The sequence below is a fragment of the Xenopus laevis genome, chromosome 1L (assembly GCF_017654675.1).
Source record: "Xenopus laevis strain J_2021 chromosome 1L, Xenopus_laevis_v10.1, whole genome shotgun sequence".
Lineage (NCBI taxonomy): Eukaryota > Metazoa > Chordata > Amphibia > Anura > Pipidae > Xenopus > Xenopus laevis.
The window spans coordinates 220,724,732-220,745,906 of record NC_054371.1 but is presented as its reverse complement, the minus strand read 5'-3'; the positions used below and the strand labels follow the sequence as shown (position 1 = coordinate 220,745,906).

Sequence of the window (21,175 nt, the reverse complement as noted above, 5' to 3'; positions counted from 1 at the left end):
TAGGGATTGCTACAGAGGTGCAGGTGTGGGATGAAATTTACATTAGGGATTGCTATAGAAGTGCAGGTGTGGGATGAGCATTTACATTAGGGATTGCTATAGAGGTGCAGGTGTGGGATGAACATTTACATAAGGGATTGCTATAGAGGTGCAGATGTGGGATGAAGATTTACATTAGGGATTGCTATAGAGGTGCAGATGTGGGATGAAGATTTACATTAGGGATTGCTATAGAGGTGCAGGTATGGGATGAACATTTACATTAAGGATTGCTATAGAAGTGCAGGTGTGGGATGAAAATTTACATTAGGGATTGCTACAGAGGTGCAGGTGTGGGATGAACATTTACATAAGGGATTGCTATAGAGGTGCAGATGTGGGATGAAGATTTACATTAGGGATTGCTATAGAGGTGCAGGTATGGGATGAACATTTACATTAAGGATTGCTATAGAAGTGCAGGTGTGGGATGAAAATTTACATTAGGGATTGCTATAGAGGTGCAGGTGTGGGATGAACATTTACATTAGGGATTGCTATAGAGGTGCAGGTATGGGATGAACATTTACATTAAGGATTGCTATAGAGGTGCAGGTGTGGGATAAACATTTACATTAAGGATTGCTATAGAGGTGCAGGTGTGGGATGAACATTTACATTAAGGATTGCTATAGAAGTGCAGGTGTGGGATGAACATTTACATTAGGGTTTGCTATAGATGGCGCACCTTGCTGTCTGCAAAAATCCTAAATCTTCAGTATTAAAAAAAATCTAAATCTGAATTGGTCCTGACTAAATGGGAACTTCTCCTAAAATTCCCCCCGACAATTCCTTTTCTTAAATTCTTCTATGTCATTATATTAGCATGCCATTAGAATAAGGCTATTTTCTGTTACAGGCATGGGATCTAATACCTGGAAACTCATTATCTGGAAAGCTCCAACATTTTTGAATGACATTTCCCATATAGATGAACTGACCCATCTATCAAAACTGGCAAAGGAGTCAAAATGTGTTTTACCTCTTTGAGAAGCGCTGAGCAATCCTTGCTTCCCCATGACAAAATACATACTGGGAGAAAGTATTTGGACAATTATTCTCAAATTGCTCCATACAGAAAATCAATAATTTAGTACAGCAGTAAAACATTACAGAATGGTAATTAAAGTGGACCTGTCACCTACACATAAAAAACTGCATGATGAAAGTCCTTTCCAAATTAAATATGGAACCCCAAAAAATTTTTTCATTAACACATCCATACCTGTTATAAAGGTGTTTAAATATCTAAACTGTCAATCAAATATTACCTGCCCCGCCTCTATGCCCGTGGCATAGAGGAGGGGCAATCAATTACTTTCACTTTCCATTCAGCACTTCCTAGATGTCACTGCTCTCCTCACATTCCCCCCTTCCTTTCGCAGGCTCTATAATTGTGTAGGGCACTGCACATGGACATTAGGTCCCTCATTTTGGTTCATACACAAGATTTTGGGGTGATACACAATTTCCCTTAATAAACGTGTCCACAAAATGGCAGCTGCCTGCTTGCTGTGATTGTATAATTCCAAAACAGAAGGAAACAAAATTTAAATAATAAATACAGTGTAAGTAAAGTTTATTTTGCTCAACTAACATGATAGAAAAGAATTTGAAATTATTTCTTAGGGTGACAGGTCCCCTTTAATAGGTCCCATACTTGATAGCCTTGCCATGGTACTTGGGGGTTGTCGCTAGGTAGACTGGGAATTCCATAGCTAGTCATCAAGCTGGTGCCAAGCGGAATATCTAATTGGGCAGGGATTCCTTGTGACCAGGATGCAGTGGGCGACAGTGTGAATAAAAGATGCAGCTGGGTGTAAGAACTGACAATAACATTCCTGGAGTCTTGTCATGTCAGATGCTACTTTGCATTCCTGTCTTGTGATCCTGATGACTTATTCATGGCCACAAATTCACCATTTTACAACAAGTCTACGGAGAGCACCGCAGCCGGCAGGTAGAGCAATAGCTGACAGTTTCTTATGGTGACCTCTGATCAGTAACAAGACTGGTGGAATGTAGGGCTTTATAGTAAATCACACTGAAGCACAAGACAACAATGCTCATGATTAGGATAAAAGATTCAATATCAAATTTTGGGGGACGGCACTTTGCAATTTCTATTGAACAATAGTTTTTGTATGTAATATACAGCAAGTCACCTTATTATGTACAATTTAACCACCACTGCCTTTTTATAAACATGCTTGAAAATTGCATTTTTTTGAGTTACTAATTATGAAAGATCCGTTCAATTGTACGCTACAGTAATGGTGGCCATTCAAGAGCCCAACCTGTCAGCTATCCATGTGATGGGTCCATGGGTTGGATGTGAGTTAAAATGAGCAGAAATAAACTCAGTCAAGAAGAAGCTGCAACATAGCCCAGAAGAAGTATCCTCAATTAAAAAAGTTAGTGAAGACAGATAACTAAGATTCAATAGTACTGCAGAATTGTCCATCTAACTGCCAACCCCACCAGGTGCCACATAAGCAGTAATGTCACAAATCAACCAAATTATCTGACCAAATCTATTGACACTTCAACAGTGGTCAGGTCTGGCTTGCGGTCTAAATAAAGCCAGACATTCAACAGCAGATTTGGCCTGCCAACTCTGCTACTTGTGGCCACACATGAGTCTGCAATAAGGACTTCTCAATGTTCCATTGGGGTATTGATGTATAAAGTGGAAAATCCAATTGGGAGCGGATGATGATCTCTGCTTGTGGATCTGCACAGGCCCTTCAAGTGATTTGATTGTTGGCCCGAATTATAGTTCTTTGTGGGCTGTCTGTGTCATCCAATTGTTAGAGGTGTAAATAACCTAACAAACCCAATATGGTCAACACCTAGGTGGTAACATTGAACTACTACCTACTTGTTTGGTGTCTCTACCAAATGAAAATTCCAAGCCAATTTGGAGAGACCGCACACCTCACAAACCCAACCAGAGTTTCCTGGTGCTCAGTGGTGGGGGAAACGGCAACCACCCAGCCAAGGTACGTGGAAGGATCACCGGCACACAGGGGTTTAGTTAAGCAGGGCAAGCCCTTGCAATTTTATTGAATGCAGTGCATTCAATAAAATTGCAAGGGCTTGCCCTGCTTAACTAAACTCCTGTGTGCCGGTGATCCTTCAACGCCTCTACCAAATGAGTAAACCTTGCCAGTTGTAAAGCTGTAGACTGTCTCTCTCTCTATTTAAGCAGTCATTAGACTTATCTTGTCTCTTACCCTGTCTACATTAAGCTAACAGAGTTTACTAATGATGTCCACTGCTTCCACCAAAATAAGGAATATGTTGAGGATGAAGCACATTCACTGTTGAGTCAGCATAGACTGCTGTTTGTCAGGGCAAACCAACTCCATTAAACAGTTTAGATTATGAAGATCCTTTGGGGATTAATCACTTACAGACAGTTTTAGAGATACTTTTAGTAACATGGATATTTTGCCTAAATCCATATAAGACTTTCAGACCTAGGAGGAAATCTCACTTTAAAGAAATATTGCATAACTTAATGTGCAAGTCAGTGTGGGCTGCTATGAATGTTGGTTGCAAGTATTATGAGCAGATGAGTTCAGACAGTGATACATTCAGCATTAAAATTACCTCTTTACACGAGCATTTGGGGTGATAGCAGGCACGGTGGCACCAGAGGCTTAAGCAGATGCTGCAAAAGTGTTGGAGAAAGTTGTAGAATATATCAGGCAGGGGTCTCCAAGTTAGTAGAATAATAACTCACCACATTTAGGAAGTGGCCCAGGTGCAACGCCCTGAGCCCTCAGCATAGGGAGCGGCAACCAAAACTTATTTTGAGTGCCTGCTTCAAAGAAGTTGGATAAAGTTGCTCACAGTTTAAATGCAGACAGAACTAGGTATGGACCTCAGCCGATACTGCTCTCTTCCCTTTGTTATTCAAATTAGATTAAACTCTGGCCCTTTAAGAACTCAAATTTGACTATTCTCCACCTAAAACCTGATGGGCTGATGTGGGGAAAGAAAGGGGGGATATCGCTCCAACTTGCAGTACAGCAGTAAAGAGTGACTGAAGTTTATCAGAGCACAAGTCACATAACTGGGGCACCTGGGAAACTGACAATATGTCTAGCCCCATCTCAGATTTCAAAATTAAATAAAACAAAATCAATCAGTTTTCTCTTTTGAAAAATGGATTTCACTGCAGAATTCTGCTTGAGCGGCACTATTAACTGATGCGTTTTGAAAAAAAATGTTTTCCTATTTTTCCCATTCTTCTTTTTGAACCTTTGGAAATATTTTTTTTTTAAATAAATTAATAGCATTTGCTACTCAATTGACACAAAAGATTAATTGTACAGGAGAACCCCCATTTTTTTTTAAAGGTAAAAAAATTGTGCCAGATCAGGGAAATGTGTTGTACAACTTAAAGTTCCATTACTCAAAGCAGTAATGTGTAATCGCTGATAGCCGCAGGAGGTGCAACCAACCAGAAGGTACCCGTACGACTCCTTAGCATTTAAATGATATATTCCTTTGAAAATAACATTCACAGAGGAAAAATGCATACCGGTATATCAATATATTTTTAAGAAAACAAGGACTAAACGTTGGAGTGAAATGAAGGATAACAAGGTGTGAAATGTGTGAAAAGTACCCACTGAAATGCATTTTATTAGGAGGGATTAACAAAAGGAGTAAAATGAGGGACGATGCATTCAGGTTTAGAGTTTGACTTCCATGTTGGACTGGGATGCTAAGGGCCCATCAGAAAATCTTACTCCATAAACTCACTCTCCAAAAAATTCCTTCTCTCTCTTTACTCATCTACTGAAATTCTCTTTAAATACTTCATCTAGACTTCAATACATTTCTCCTCTTTGTTCTTATACAGAAATTGGGAATGGCCATGCTATAGGCCAACAAGGCAACACGGTTGGGTGAGTGCCCACTGACAACTGGAAATTTTCTAGTACCCTGGTGGGCCAGTCCAATACTGTATTCTTTATATATTTCTAAGGAGCTTTTCATTTGGTTAAACATTCTTCCTAGACCCCAGTAGATGAAGTGCTTCTTCTCAAATAATGTAATTACTTCCTCAAAATTGATGGGCTGTAAAGCTATAGCATTGGATTAAAATGAGGGTACCTAGTTAGTTGCAGTACCCATATTGCCACCAGGTTAAAAAAAAAAAGGTCAGTCTTTATCATAGGGTTGTGAAAGAACAATGCAGACACTAATGTGTGCCTCAAATAAGGCATGGATCCAAAGCATCTTCCAGGAACGGGAACAACCAAGTTAACTCTGAGCACGGCAAATGCTTCCTTCATTGAACGTTAGCCGAAACTGAGTGGACAGGGGTGGAAATGGAGATGTGACAAAGCCAGCTCTGAGCAGCGAATCTTGGCTGACAATTTGTTTAACCGGTTGCTGTGAATAATATCTAGACTTTTGCTATGGTTCTTGATAAACCAAAACCTTTGCTAATACAATATTTGATATTTCTCCAGATTTCACTTTTTTATTCCCGTTAATGTCTACCGTGGATAAAGAGCAGCTACAAATTTGAGAATTTACCAGGCAGCTGCAATTACTGTCTGTTCTCATCCCCCGCTAATGCTATGTGTATTTAAAAAGGGGGCGTAAGGAATTACAGAGTAACAGGGCGCATTCCCAAATCAGGGCAGCGCACCTGCTCCCCCGCCCCCTAGTTCTAGCCTGACAATCGAATTGCCTTCCCACAATCATTTTCTATATGACCCTTGAGGCACGTGGTGAAGAACCTTCCAGAACCCAAGGAGAAATCTCATGTATACCTTGTAAGTCCTCTTTGCTTGTTTTTGAAATGAACGAGCATACCCAAATGAAGCTGTTCAGCTCTGAGTGTCTTTTTTAATATGGAAAAAATTTTTTTTATCTTATTTGAAATGATGTGGCACCAACAGGTATTGCAGGCCAAAACATTGAGAGAATGCAAAAACCATACACTATTATGGGTTATTTCACTGATTTCTTTTCAAAATGAATTTCAGTTCAATTTGAATGAGGGAAGGCAACCTTCAGAATTCCATCGACAACAGAACTACAACTCCCACCACTTCCCCATGTGCTTAACTGCAGCAATTGAGTTTTTTTTCCAAAATAGATAGATGTTATTGCTCTTCATCAATACCAAGAATCAAGTTTTATAAATAATGTCTCACAGACTAAATGTGGTCTTCCAAGGGACCTTCTTATGGCCCTAAGGATCCAAAATCTTCTTTGTACTGCAAAATTATTATAATGGGATTCAGCCCCCAAGAATAAGGGCTACAATATAGCCTGGGTGTACTTGGTGGAAGTCAAACAACGGACTCCTAGAAGAAACTAGGTACTGTATTTCAACTAAATATGGAAAGCCAGAAGTTGTCTACCTTGAAGGTGAATTGGTGTACTCATGTAGACTCAATTAGTCATTGTCTCCCAGAAGATAGCCAGAAAAGAACTGGAATTGAGGCCAGAAGGTGTCTTCAACTAAAACATGTGATACCCAGTGGTCATATCCATCAAGAGCTAGGTGAGATATCTTATTCATGGACATGCCATAAGCAACCAGCATAGCAATGACTCCAGAAATGTTAAAACTCACTTTTAATATATGTCTGCAAAATACTCAGCCTCAGATAGGAGCTAGTGATGAGCGAAATTGTTCGTAAAGTTTAACCCTAAAAATGTTGTCGCCCATAGACTTCAATGCATTTTGGCGAATTTTCACCATTTCACAAATATTCGGTGAAGCAAAACGGGTCAGATTCACCCATCACTAAATTAGGAAGCAACGCAATGCAGAATTTATAAAATGTTTTTTCTTTGTAATTATATTGCATTTTTCATTGTTGAATTAGTAAAGTTTAATAACAAAAAAAAAGTATTCTATGATGCAAATACAAGAATTTAGTTATGAAAAATCACAAAAAAGACCCAAAAGGTTACATGGTGATATCTGTAGGAACACCACCACCCTGATTTTCATGAACATCCTGATCACCTCTAGCAATTGGCTTTGAATGTAAATAGAGATTTATCTGACAACTTTAACTATGGGGAGTGGCTGTGACTGTGCCAGATGCTTCAGTTAAAAGAGAGCATCTGAATTTGTGTGTATATGAAACATGACGGATATGGAATATAATCTCTGTAAAGTGCTGTAAATATTCTGAGCCTATATAAAGGATAATAATAATGATAAATTAATGATAAATATAAGTCTTAGTCATTTTAAATTTAGAAAGGTTTGACTCAATGCCCTTCTAGAAGTAAGAAAAAGACTCAAGTCTAATCTCATATACTTTTTTCTCCTCGAATTGAATCTCGTCCATGGGTTTTCACATCATAAACCATGAGATAACTTTTTCTCACTTAACTGAATCTGGCCCTTTGTTTATTAGTTTTTAGGGGCACATTTACTAAAACTCGAATTAATCAAATTTGTTTATGAAAACAAATCCGACCATGAATTGAACTGATTTATCAATAATTTTTCTCGAAAAAATTGTAGCAACAAAACATCGCTTCAAAATCGAGCGTCAATTAGAATCGTATGATTGACGCTCCAAAAACTCGATTTTCTGGAGCTTTTGTTGCAAAAATTCAACTTTTTCTAATTATCGGAAAAAAAAACCTGAATTTTCCGGGATTATCCAGTGCTGATCATGATGTCAAGAAACAAATTCAGTTACATCTGCCATTGACTTCTACATGACTTCTACAGGTATTTTCGGATTTTTAGCAGCTTTGGGGTATGATAAATCCATGAAAAGTCAAGTTCTTCCTAAAAATAAACGGGCCCCTTAGTGTTCCTTAGAACTGATGTCAAATGGAAATGAAGTCCCTGTCTCCTAAAGTGTCTTGTAAAGTGTAGCTGTGCTGTGTTCATTAGAAGGAGATGTATAATGCAAAAGCAAGGCTGTTATGTACGAACGCAATGTTAGAACAAGCTGCTAAAGTATAGTGTTGCAAACACAAGTCACAATGTGTGCTGGTGATTCCGAAAGGTACGACTGAAGAGAGCAAGAGCGATCTGCCACCAAGCTTATAATTAAACATGTCACATTAGCTTTCCTGCTGTAGGTACCAGCCAGAAACACAAGCAACACTTTTTTTTTACCTTGCAACAGCTAATTATACTATCTCAAATTATTGCTTGTGTACAAATCCTGAAACAGACTCCATTTGCTAACTCTAGCTTTGGGCAAATACATCAAGCTTTCTGCACCAGGTTTCAAAACACGCCTGGTGAAGGTTTTGAATTCTCAGCATTACCTTGTTCCCATCAGCTTAGGGTGCTAGACCGCCCAGCATAACATTGTGGCAGGCAGAATGTCATGGTTTGGTTTTAACACATTCGAGTGCAACTCATATTTAACTAATGCCTGAGCTAGAGATTGTGTGTTTATACATATAACCGACTCACGGGTGCAGATTAAAGGAATCTTATAACAGTGAATAGCCACGTCTCTGAAGTTGACCCCATTAGCTCCATGTCATTCTGGTCATAAGTAGCCCTTGGCTTGATGGTACTGCTCACACGTTGGGCTGATTTATCAACATTCGAATGTCGATTTTGACCACATTTCGAGTTTTTTTGGCGCTAAAACTCACAATCTCAAATTATAAATTCAAATTGAGTATATATTTATCTTAAACAACTCGAAAAACTCAAATGTAAACTTGGGTATCCAAAAGCTTGCTAGCTCATGTACAAGTCAATGGGAATTGTCGTAGACAAAATGTAAAATTATTTATTCAGTGCGATTTTTCGGGGTTTGGAGCTTGTAAACCTTCCAATTCGAGGCATTCGGGTTTTTCTTCAACAATTGTATTCATTTGAGTTTTTTATATTCAAAACTTTCAGTAAATAAGGTAACATTCGTGTTTTTTTAAATTGTGAGTTCATTAGAAGTAGAAAAAAACTCTCCAATATAACACAATCGAGATTTTTATAAATAGGGCCCTAAAAGACACTTACACGCGTTGCACTTGCCCAGTGATATCAGTAAGGGACAGAGAAAGACTGAATGAAGATATGGAGCATTGAGGGACAATTTTGTGGACATGGATCTTCAATGTTCAAAGAGGGTTCTTTTTTCCTCCAAGCTTCGATATTAGTAATAAGAACAATTTACAAGCCTAATTCCTACAGATGTTTTAGTTGGTCTTTAAACATACAATTGCCAGAAACCAGTGTCGGACTCTGGGGTCTGGGTGGATTGCCACATCAGGGGCTTGCATACACCTGCCCCGACCACCCTCCGCCAACTCCAGGGTCCCTTGTCAGCAGCAACCCTGCACATCCACTTCCCTCCCACCCCTGACCAGCGCGTACCTGCTTTTCCTCTATCAGTAAGGGCAGGGAGAGTCCAGGGAGCACAGAGGCTAAGGGGAGTAGATCTGGGCTGAGGCACCCCAGATTTTATCCCGGTGTCCGCCAGCCCAGTCCAACCCTGCCAGAAACAATCTCTATCAGGCTATATCAACAGTGGAAGTGGACCATGTGACTCCAAGGGTGCCCAAGAGTTCAGAGAGCCACAACTGCACTGACTGACGACTAATTTCAATATATACTTGCATAACAAATAAATAAACAAACAAATACAAAGCTTTCGGAGCACCAAGGCCCCTTTGTCAGGTATTCTGCCTGACGAAGGGGGCCTTGGTGCTCCGAAAGCTTGCAATGTATTTTTATTGTTAGCCAATATACGTATTACTTCTACAATACTTTTTATTTTTGTTTGTTTTTTTAATTTGTTATTTTTGCTACTGACTACACAGTACCACTGTTTTTGTTTTGTGCTTAATGTGCTCTGTGGGGGTAAAGTCTTGCTTGAGATCGGATATACAGTATTTTTGGGCAGTTTTTTTTTCTGTGGCAAAAACTTTAAAAAGGTTAATAACATTTTTCTAAATATTAGTCTCCCTAGGGTAATTTAAGACAAGGTGCAATATTTACACCTGGTATAGTGACTCCAAGGAATCATCTGTTTGCTTTAGATAGGTGACCAGCTAATGGTACCTGCTAAACAGTTGCATTACATCACTAGACCTGGTACAAACAATGTACTTATTTACTAAATTACCACCATAAAGTCCACCCTAAGGAAGCATATTTATTAAAATCAGATTTTTTTTTAATTAAAAAAGTCCGACCAAACTAGAATCCATGACTGGAGCTTATTTAGTATTAAAAAAGCACAATTTAATCGGATCGGGGACAAACCTGAAAAAAACGAATTGCTGAAATAGTCGCATTTTCGGGGCTAATATCAGCGCAGACCACAGAAACGTCCAAATAGGATAGGGACCTCTCCCATTGACTCGGTAGGTCTGAGATGCCGTATTTTCAGATTCTGACCATTTTCATCCTCAGAGTATAAAAAATCTTGAAAAATGTAAGGGTTTTTTTTCCACTAAAAATTCTGACTTTAAATTAAAAAAACTCAAATTTTTCTAGTTTTTGGCATTCAGACTTTAATAAATAACCCCCTTTATGTCCAACGGCTGTGAGAGGGGAAGGGTGAATTGATAATCAAAATGCCATAACCCTTAGGTCTTCAACACCTTTTGGTTTTCGGATTGTAGCTAAAGCAAATACAAATGCGTAGTTCTCTCCCTAACACATGTTCCCCAGAGAGGGCATTTTCTGAATTCTAACATTACATTTCCATTACTTCATTTTTCCACAGTTCTTGAAAGAAACATTGCTTTTCAAAACACCGTCATTTTTCTAGACATTTTAGCTGAATGACACAGGAATGCACGGAATTCCATTTATCTGTAAATGAATCCATTTTAGTGAATATGAATAAGATAACATTTAACATAAGTCTATAAATGATTCAGCTCGGAGTATAGTTAATCGGTAGGAGCTGCACCCAACCGACTTGATTTGATAAAAAAGTTAGGAAACTGTGGAGTTGACGTTCCCAAGGATCCTGGCAGTTCTCAGTAGAACAGGGCAATATTAATAGGAATGGGAGAGGCTCTCTATAATATACTCAAGTAATTCGTGAGCACAGAATACATCCCACCAGTTATAATAAAATGTGTTTGTAAATAATCATTATATTCTATTAAGGTTTGGAATTTTCTCCTCACTGCCTGACAAGGGTCTCAGCAAAGCAAATACAGAGCACAATTCAGCGAAACACAATTAAAACAACAAAAAAAGGTGAATTCTAGTCATGCTATTAAAGCATATTTGTGTAATAAGTAAGAGGGATTTTATTTTAAAAGGGATGAGCTCTTGAAAAAAATGTCCATTCTTTAGTTTTTTTTACATTTCATGAAATTCTGAATGTTCAAGTTGCAGTGGTGTTGTTTCCTTTCAATTGCTATTTTTTTTTCTTTCTCATTTTTCATTCTATTAATCAAATTCATTTTATGAATCAAACAAATTAAGAGCTCAAATCCCTAAGAGATGTAAACAGTGGGTTTCAGAGACTGCTCTGTTAGCAGGAAGCTCAGGCATAAGGCAGGATGGATCTGCTGCTTACACTGGCCATACCCAGGCTGAAATAGCCTTGACCAAGTTGGCAGCTTACTGGATATTACTTTACAAGTGTACTTTACAAGTGTGCCAACCACCCTCAAACATAACATTCTCCTTTCTCAAACCCAGATGCTCTTCAAGGTCACGGGGGCAGATTCACTAAAAGATGAAGTGGCTAACGGTAGCGGCAATTCACCAGCGTTACCATCCGCAGGGACATCGCCTATTCATTAACAGGCGCAGGCGTCAGTTCACTAGCGAAAGAGACCTTCGCTAGCTTCATTCGCACTCTATCGCCAGGCGACTTTTCGATTAGGTGCAGTTTTTACTGAAAGTTACCTGTTTCGCCAGATTTGACTTTGCCACCTCAGACCAGGTGAAGTGCTTAAAAGAAGTTAGATCCTCCTCAATCTTCTGTCACTTACATCATATCCTGTGAGCCGAAAATGCATTAAAGTTCAAAAAACACTGGCGACTTTTCCTTTTTTTAAGCGGGATTGCCTGCAAAAGTCATAACTTGAACTTTTTTTGGGTAACTGGTTTTCTCCAGACATGTCATAACATATGGAACATTCATTTTACAGTGGGCTCATGTGTAGGGCATTATATTAACTCTCTTGTCTTTATTAAAGGAAAACTATACCCCCAAAATGAACACTTAAGCAACAGATAGTTCATATCATATTAAGTGGCATATTAAAGAATCTTACCAAACTGGAATATATATTTAAGTAAATATTGCCCTTTTACATCTCTTGCCTTGAGCCACCATTTCGTGATGGTCTGTGTGCTGCCTCAGAGATCACCTGACCAGAAATACTGCAGCTCTAACTGTAACAGGAAGAAGTGAGGAAGCAAAAGACACAACTCTGTCTGTTAATTGGCTCATGTGACCTAACATGTATAGTTTGTTGGTATGTTTGTGAGTACAGTGAATCTTACGATCCCAGGGGGCGGCCCTTATTTTTTAAAATGGCAATTTTCTATTTATGATTACCCAATGGCACATACTACTAGAAAAGTATATTATTATGAAAATGGTTTATTTACATGAAGCAGAGTTTTACATATGAGCTGTTTTATGCAATATCTTTTTATAGAGACCTACATTGTTTGGGGGGTATAGTTTTCCTTTAAGGTTCCCTGGACATATTTAATAAAAAATGGTAACTTCAAGCATTTGCACCAACATTTATAATAAAGACGTCCATACAACTTTAAATTACCCGCCATATGCAAATTGACCTAAGCGCAAGATCACTAGCTAATTTTCTCTAGGCACAAACGAACACTAGCGCATCTTCGCTATGAAATGCTCTCACTGCCGAAGTAACGCTAGTGAAAAGTCGCCAGCGTTCAGTGCCCAGGATGAAACTTCACATATTAGTGAACGGGTGCAGTTGTATCGCATTTGCTTCTGGAGAAGTGGTGCAAGCTGTGTGAAGCTGACGCTGGCGAACATTCGCCCGTTAATGAATCTCTGCCTTGGTCTGGATTCCCCATCCAATCAGATCCATGTGAAACAGGAATCAAGTCTTATTTTTATATTTTATTATACAGATGTTTAGCCCTTCCTCAGGTCAAAATCACCCATGGGGACAAAACAATAGCTTGGCTAAATGATATCTGCTCGGGGCTTAATCATCAGGCCATGTTTGCTGTCCTTTCTGAGGCAACTGCTCAAGTTGACGTTCGCACGAAATAAATAGCAAGGGGTTACCCTGCACTTCAATTGCCTTGAGTGCCAGTGTATTTCTGTACAACTGCTCAAGTCCCCCATGATTGCCTGTTAACATTGTTCAAAGTTGAAATGGTAGCAGTAGTATCCAAAACAATAATTTATCAAAAAGTTTACCTTAACTGCCACTCTTACTTGCATCCCCCACTCACTGTTTTGGAATGAACCCCCTGCTCTGTTATAAAGATAACTAGAAGGCATAAAGCAGGGCTGAAGGTGCTTTGTGGGTGCAAGAAAGGAGACATAACCATTTGTTTAAAGTTTCCTGTGCAAGAGCAAAAACAGCTATGCCATCTTTCATATATAGGTATGGGACCTGTTATCCAGCATGCTCGGTACCTGGGTCTTTCTGGATAATGGATCTTTCCATAATTTGGATCTTCATACCTTAAAGGTGGCCATACACGGGCCGATAAAAGCTGCCAACAGACCAAGTCGGCAGCTTATTGGCCCATGTATGGGGGCCCCCGATGGGCTTCCCCCATCGAGATCTGGCCGAAAGTCGGCCAGATCTCAATCAGATGGGACAAAAAATCCTGTCGGATCGCGGCCGCATCTGTTCGTTGATGCGGTCCCGTGATCCGACCCCCATTCCCATTCGTTAGGATCCGATCATTGGGCCCTAGGGCCCACAATCTGATCAGCCCGATATTGCCCACCTCAAGGTGGGCATAACGGAGAGAGATCCGCTCATTTGGCGACATCGCCAAACGAGCGGATCTCTCCGTATATGGTCACCTTTAGACTACTAGAAAATGATGTAAACATTAGATAAACCCAATAGGCTGGTTTTGCTTCCAATAAGAATTAATTATGTCTTAGTTGGGATCAAGTACAAGCAACTGTTTTATTATTACAGAGGAAAAAGGAAATCATTTTAAACATTTTGATTATTTCATTAAAATAGAGTCTATGGGAGACGACCTTCCCATAATTTGGAATTTTCTGGATAACAGGTAATACGTTGATTACTAACAAAACCATGATTTTGTGATGAATCTTTCATTTACATTCCAAAAAGAACAAATATTACCTGGTTTGAAGTAATAACACAATGAAATTATGTATATGGAACAGATGGATTATCTGCAGTACATTAATATAAAATTGATATACAGCAAGACAAATGATCTTGCAATTAAACTGGACAGTAAATAATAATAACTGTGGTTGCAAAATAGATTTTTTCCTGTTCTCTTATTTAATATATCGGTCACTTCTACTGAAAAGCACACGGATCTACAGAACAGACTCACATTCATAGGGATAGATACAGACGTGAGCTGAGAAGAGTTAACTGGGGGGGGAGGAGAGACATAAATTACAGGGGAAAAAGACTGCAATTTCAATAGTAATTATAAAAATCAAAATGTTTGAAAAATGACTGGGGTAACATTTAGGAAGTGTGCTAACTCTTTCTGCTCAATTTGACAATTTCATTATCCTGGCAACATGGAACAGGTCTAGGCCAATCATACCTGTTATACCACCAATCATACCTGTTATACCAGCATTATTTGTTCTGCAAGAGATTTGGAGCTTGACTTTACGTTTAGGGGAGACAACATTTTGTCTCTCTTTTAAAAAAAAAAGAAAAAAATTATATGTGACACGTTAACAATGTGTTCTGCAACTGAGCACTACCATTTTACAGTTTTATTTTTATTGCATTTGTTTCAGTAACCCAGTGCAAATCCAAAAAAATTCATAATGCACAAAAGGTAGATATAGCGTGAGAGCGGAAAACATATTTATATAGCTATAGAAAGAAAGAAAGTAAGAAAGAAAGAAGGAAGGAAAGAGATAATGAACGGGAGAAGAAAGCAAGAAGGAAAGAGAGAAAGAAAAAGAGAAGAATAGAAAAAGGAAAGAGAGAAGGAAAGAAAGAAGGAGAGAAGGAAATCACGAAAGAGAGAAAGAAGGAAAGAGAGAAGGAAAAAGATAGAAAGAGAATGAAAGAAGGAAAGTGAGAAAGAGAGAATTAAAGAAGGAAAGAGACAGAAAGAAGGAAAGAGAGAAGGAAAGAAGGAGGGAAGGAAGGAAGGAAGGAAGGAAGGGGGAAAGGAAGGAAGGAAGGAAGGAAGGAAGGAAGGAAGGAAGGAAGGAAGGGAGAAAGGAAGGAAGGACAACTACTGTCACTATAACCATTTATACACATACAACTTAAACAACAGTCTGAGAATATAACATATTTATTAGCCCAACTACCCACAATGCTGCACAATAAATTATAGGCCACGAAGAAGTAGATACAATGAGAAACAAACCAGGGTAATAGGGCAGATGTCCCTCTCCACAAGAACATGCAGTCGCATAGACATCTGATAGATAACTTATATCATAACCACTATATATATATATATATATATATATATATATATATCATAACCACTACAAGCTGAATCAAAAAAGGCCAACTACCGCAAGTGCACAATTCTATTTATAGGACTAGCCTGTCAGAACAGAAAGATGCTCCCAACCCAGGGTTGTTTGTGGTAATCTTTAGTGGTCACTTGGATCCATTACAAACCCTAGAAATCATGTCACTTAAAGGGATACTGTCATGGGAAAAAAATTTTTTTCAAAATGAATCCGTTAATAGTGCTGCTCCAGCAGAATTCTGCACTGAAATCCATTTCTCAAAAGAGCAAACAGATTTTTTTATATTCAATTTTGAAATCTGACATGGGGCTAGACATTTTGTCAATTTCCCAGCTGCCCCTGGTCATGTGACTTGTGCCTGCACTTTAGGAGAGAAATGCTTTCTGGCAGGCTGCTGTTTTTCCTTCTCAATGTAACTGTGTCTCAGTGGGACATGGGTTTTTACTATTGAATGCTGTTCTTAGATCTACCAGGCAGCTGTTATCTTGTGTTAGGGAGCTGTTATCTGGTTACCTTCCCATTGTTGTTTTGTTTGGCTGCTGGGGAGGAAAAGGGAGGGGGGTGATATCACTCTAACTTGCAGTACAGCAGTAAAGAGTGATTGAAGTTTATCAGAGCACAAGTCACATGACTTGGGGCAGCTGGGAAACTGACAATATGTCTAGCCCCATGTCAGATTTCAAAACTGAATATAAAAAAATCTGTTTGCTTTTTTGAGAAATGGATTCAGTGCAGAATTCTGCTGGAGCAGCACTATTAACTGATTCATTTTGAAAAAAAATGTTTTTCCCATGACAGTATCCCTTTAAAGTTACTTTAAGTTAGCTGAAAAGTAAAAAAAAAATTCAAAGGAGATTTTTTTTTTAAATAAGATGCCTGACAAGTCTGAATATACAAAATAAAGGTTCAGGTTTGGTTTTTGTCCAGTTTTTAGGAATTGCATTCTACATTGAGGGCATTCCTGTTCATATCTCATCTGAAACACAACTGCAAGGGGAGAGAATATCGATTTGGGAGAAGGTATAAAACTGTATTGAATACGTCTTTTTCTCAAGGTTTCCCTTAAAAAACTATTACAGTAAAAGTATAGGATCTATTATCCAGGACCTGCTTGGAACCTGGGGTTTTCTGGATAAGGAATCTTTCTGTAATGTGGATCTTCATACCTTAAGTCTATTAGAAAATAATTTAAACATAAAATATAACCCCAATAGGCTGGTTTTGGGATTAAGTACAAGCTACCGTTTTATTATTACAAAGGAAAAATAAACTATTTTTAAAAAAATCAGATTTGCTAAAAATGGCCTCTATAGGAGATGGCCTTCCCGTAATTCAAAACTTTTTCAATATTGAGTTTCCAGATAACAAATTAAAACATATCAGCCTGATGTATTTACAAAACTTCAGTTAGGTTGAAGTTTTGAGGATCTAAGTGGCCAATTCTGTGAATTCTGTGGATTTTCAAAACTTTCATGATCTTCGTTATGTCATCCAAGTTACTCTGCGTCACCCATTTAAGGGGGATCATACAGTATATTACAGTATTTTGTTATAATCCGATCACACTTGTGTGACATTTTTACTTGAAATGGTTTAAACTGTCTGTAGTCTCTAGTAAAGGAAATAAAGGAAACAACCATTTCAGCTGCATCCCATCAGCACCACCATGAATGAAAGCTGCCTTCAATAAGCTTTAACCCCTATATCAGACCCCCCCCCATGCTATTCGATTATAACATGACTGATCTATAAAAAAGAACTATCATCATGGAATGCAGATGTGTGTATTCGATCCATATGAGTTGTAATTCCAGGATTTGGACACTGTTGGGCAACAATGGAATTTTATAGACCTGAGAGTGCCAATTTGGTTGTGTAAGTAGAAGGCAATCAGTAAAGAAACGATGGTCACCAGCGCTGCCGAGTAAACAATATTTTCCCGATACAGCTGTTTTTTTCCCTGGCTGACACCTGGTTATCATAAACACAGCTACTGATGCGCTCACATCTAGGGCTTTTCGCGCAGATAACTCCGTTCAAAATAGAGATGTTCTTTCTAAAATCTATGTAAATTTCCAGACTAAATCCTCCGCGCAAATCCCTTTGAACATGCAAATCCATAAATCATCATTATGCTGACAAAGAAGTGAAGCAACTCATGAAACGAATGCTCATTTTTATCCAAAATCCCCGCTCAGGTATGGTGCTCTGATCTTTGGGCTCCCTTCCAAGGCATTAGAGAATTTTCCCCCTGCTTAAGATTAGCGCAACCACAAATTCTAGCGTGTTTTGTAATTAATCAATTGAGCGTTTGGTCAAGTGAAGAAGAAAGGAGGGTTTTTTTTTCCCTCTTTCTTTTGGACCCATATTAACTTCCCTTCCTCTCGTGCTAATTAGGTAGGCTCAGGAAGTCAATTAACGAATGTTGTTTTCAGTGACCGGAGCTGGGCAAGGACACCGGTGTAACAGTAACAAGTGCAAAATAAACCTTCTCTGTGCCTCTAAAGATTTCTGATCTGCCTACGTCTCCTCAACATTACAACAAACAGAAGGACACTGATATCTTCAGATTTGTGTATACAGAGACAGAGTCAAACATAATCATCTTCCTCTATCATTTTAGCCACTTCCTGAAATCACCATAACCTTGCAAGGTAAATATAGACATCTGGACAGGGTAATGCAGAACAAGAATGTGCCAAGAGCCCTTTTTCTCTGAAGGAGACCTTGGGATTAAAAAAAAAAATTACATTTCATATTACAGGTATGGGACCTGTTATCCAGAATGCTCGGGACCTGGGGGTTTCCGGATAACGGATCTTTCCATAATTTGGCTTCCAATAAGGATGAATTATATCTTAGTTGGGATCAAGTACAAGCGACTGTTTTATTATTACAGAGAAAAAGGAAATAATTTGTAAAAATTTGGATAAAATAGAGTCCATGGGAGACAGCCATTCTGTAATTCGGAGCTTTCTGGATATCGGGTTTCCGGATAAGGGATCCTATACCTGTATTACTATTTTGTAAATTTTAGTTTTTGGCTGAGGCTATTCATGCTTTGTTGACTGACTACAATTCCCATCACTCACCGCCAGCTGAAGGCAGATGGAGAGCTGGAGTCTGGCCAAGCCAGATTTATAAGCAATTTATCCTAGAACTGACGTTCAAACTTTCCTGCCTTCATCAGGCCTGTCGTTTTCTGATAGCAGTTAAAAGATATCCCATCACTAATTTCAATAAAATAAATTATAGTTAAAAAAATAAAACACAAATTACGTGTCCAAATTAGGTACAGCCCAAAACAATTGTGGCTCTAATGCAATATAACATAAAGGCCAGATAGACAGACATCTTCTCCGAGACATTAGGGTAGAATAACAAAACGTTAATAGGTTAGGAAACTACTGAACAGACAGAGGTCAATAAACCACTGAAGATACCTGTGATATCCAATCAACTCTTTATATAGCTCACAACACTGCAAATTATATATTCCATGCCAAACCACACCCTCAATGGGTACCAAGATTACGATTCCAACATAATTAACGTAAGCATCAACGTCACAATCAGCTGAGTTCTACGCACATATACCCAATAGGAAACAGCAAGAAAGGACCCGGGGGAGAGCAATCGACTTACCGAAGATGGTAGTCCAGGTGGCACCTTCCTGACTTTCTTGGCTTGCACTTCTGTGACGAGTAAAGCAAAAGAAGAATGGTTGTTTATAGACTGAATGCCTTATTTTAGTGGATAAGATCTCCTGTTCATTTAATTATAGTTACAATAGGACTGTAATCCTACGAAAAATATGTGCACAAATTCCGTAGGCTGTGAATTTCTAGATTCTACATAAAGTCAACAGAATGAACCAGCCTGAAGAATTAGAAGCATTTAAAGAGTTAAGGTTCGTAAAAGTTTGGCTGAAGAACCGAATATATATTGTGTCCGTGAATTATCTAAAACTATAACACGTTATTCATCAAGGGTAGACAACACTTACCCATTGAACTACCGTGAAAAGGCCTCCTCCGGGGGTTATTGCTTGAGTACGGATAGTATTGTGATCCAGGTTTCGTAGGCGAAAGTGCTCCTGTGTTTGCCATTTCCATATCCCCTCCGAGAAGGCTTTGCTAAAGGGGGTGGGAATTTTTTTTTTTTAATACACTGCAAATTTTAAGTCCAGGCAGGAATGAGTTAAATACAATAAGGGGGTTATTTATCAAAATCCGAATTTATCTGATTATTTAAAAAAAAAGTCTTACCAAACTAGAATCCACAATTTGACCTTATTTATTAATTAAAACACACTATTTAATAGTAATGGGGAAAAACTTTATAAAAGGGAGGAAAAATCCAAATCGTAAAATTTTTTAAGGTATTTTTCCCTAAAAACTATTTTTTCTGTCTGAAAAGCTCTAAATAGCCGGATTTTTGGGCTCGCACCACAGAAACTTTCAAATAGGATAGGGAACTCTACCACTGATTTATATACAACCTCGGATTCAGACTTTTTGCAGCCTCAGGGTATAATAAATCTCGAAACATTTTTGTTTTTTTCCACACTAAAAATGAAGATTTTATAGCAACAAAAAACGGAATATTTCGAGTTTTTGGCATTCGTACTTTAATAAATAACCCCCCTAGTCTTTTTGGGAAATAAACCTGGTAAAATTTAGAGAAAAAAAATAGCTATGTAAAACAAAGGTTTGACTTAAAAAAACCTTAAAAAAAAAAAAATTATCTTAAACGGAAATCCCATGTGTTGAATTAAATAAGGAAAGTGGGAGAAATGACATATACGTTAAATATTTATGTATAATATGTAAAAAAAGAAACGAAAGATTAAATGGTAAAAGATTTTTCTTTTTTTAATGTAAATCTCTTGATTATGTAACATATTGATGGCAATCATCTGAAGCATCAAAGTTAAGTCATTTCTTAACAATTCCCAAAATTCCGTTTCCATGATACATGTATACGCGGGTGCCTTCGTTAAATTTTAATTATAATAAAAATATAACTGTACCAAATAACATCACACAATGCAAAATGGATTTTCTTTTTTTTTGCATTAACCATCGACAAAGCTCAAAAGTTGATAACTGAATTTAATCCAATTCACGAGCTGCGATAAAAACAGCGTTCACAGGAGGAAACCGCGTATACATGTACAAATAATCGACGCCTCCAGCGCACAAATTTAATACAAGGCAGTAATAAGGTTAATACTGGAAATCAGTACAGAAGATCCGCGCGAGTTTCGTTATCGAGATACTGCAACTTACCCGTCATATAAAAATCCCTTGATTACACTTGGCACGGGGTGATACATTGTTCCTGAAATTGTTCTCGCATGCATTTGCAGCAGGTGCAGATGCCCACATTTATATTAAGAACACATTTACCATTTAAGAAGGAAAATTTAAAATTAAGTACCAAAAAAACCCCCCCCCAACTTTATCTTTACTTGTAATCAACTTTTATCGACTGAACTAATTACT

At 38.2% G+C, this 21,175-nt stretch overlaps 1 protein-coding gene across 15 annotated transcripts in view; it reads right to left on the bottom strand.

The window, feature by feature from the left end:
• The window catches only part of tcf4.L (transcription factor 4 L homeolog), a 278,465-nt gene that overhangs the window by 108,082 nt on the left and 149,208 nt on the right, over nucleotides 1-21,175 (bottom strand). For 12 of the 15 annotated variants that reach the window (XM_018266818.2, XM_018266783.2, XM_018266825.2 and 9 more), the window contains 2 exons: nucleotides 19,675-19,804; nucleotides 19,314-19,363 (listed from right to left, as the gene is read on the bottom strand). The exons of the other annotated variants lie outside the window; for them this stretch is intronic. In XM_018266818.2, the coding sequence (XP_018122307.1) occupies nucleotides 19,314-19,363; nucleotides 19,675-19,804 (180 nt within the window). The remainder of the gene's footprint in view (nucleotides 1-19,313; nucleotides 19,364-19,674; nucleotides 19,805-21,175) is intronic. 15 annotated transcript variants of the gene reach the window in all.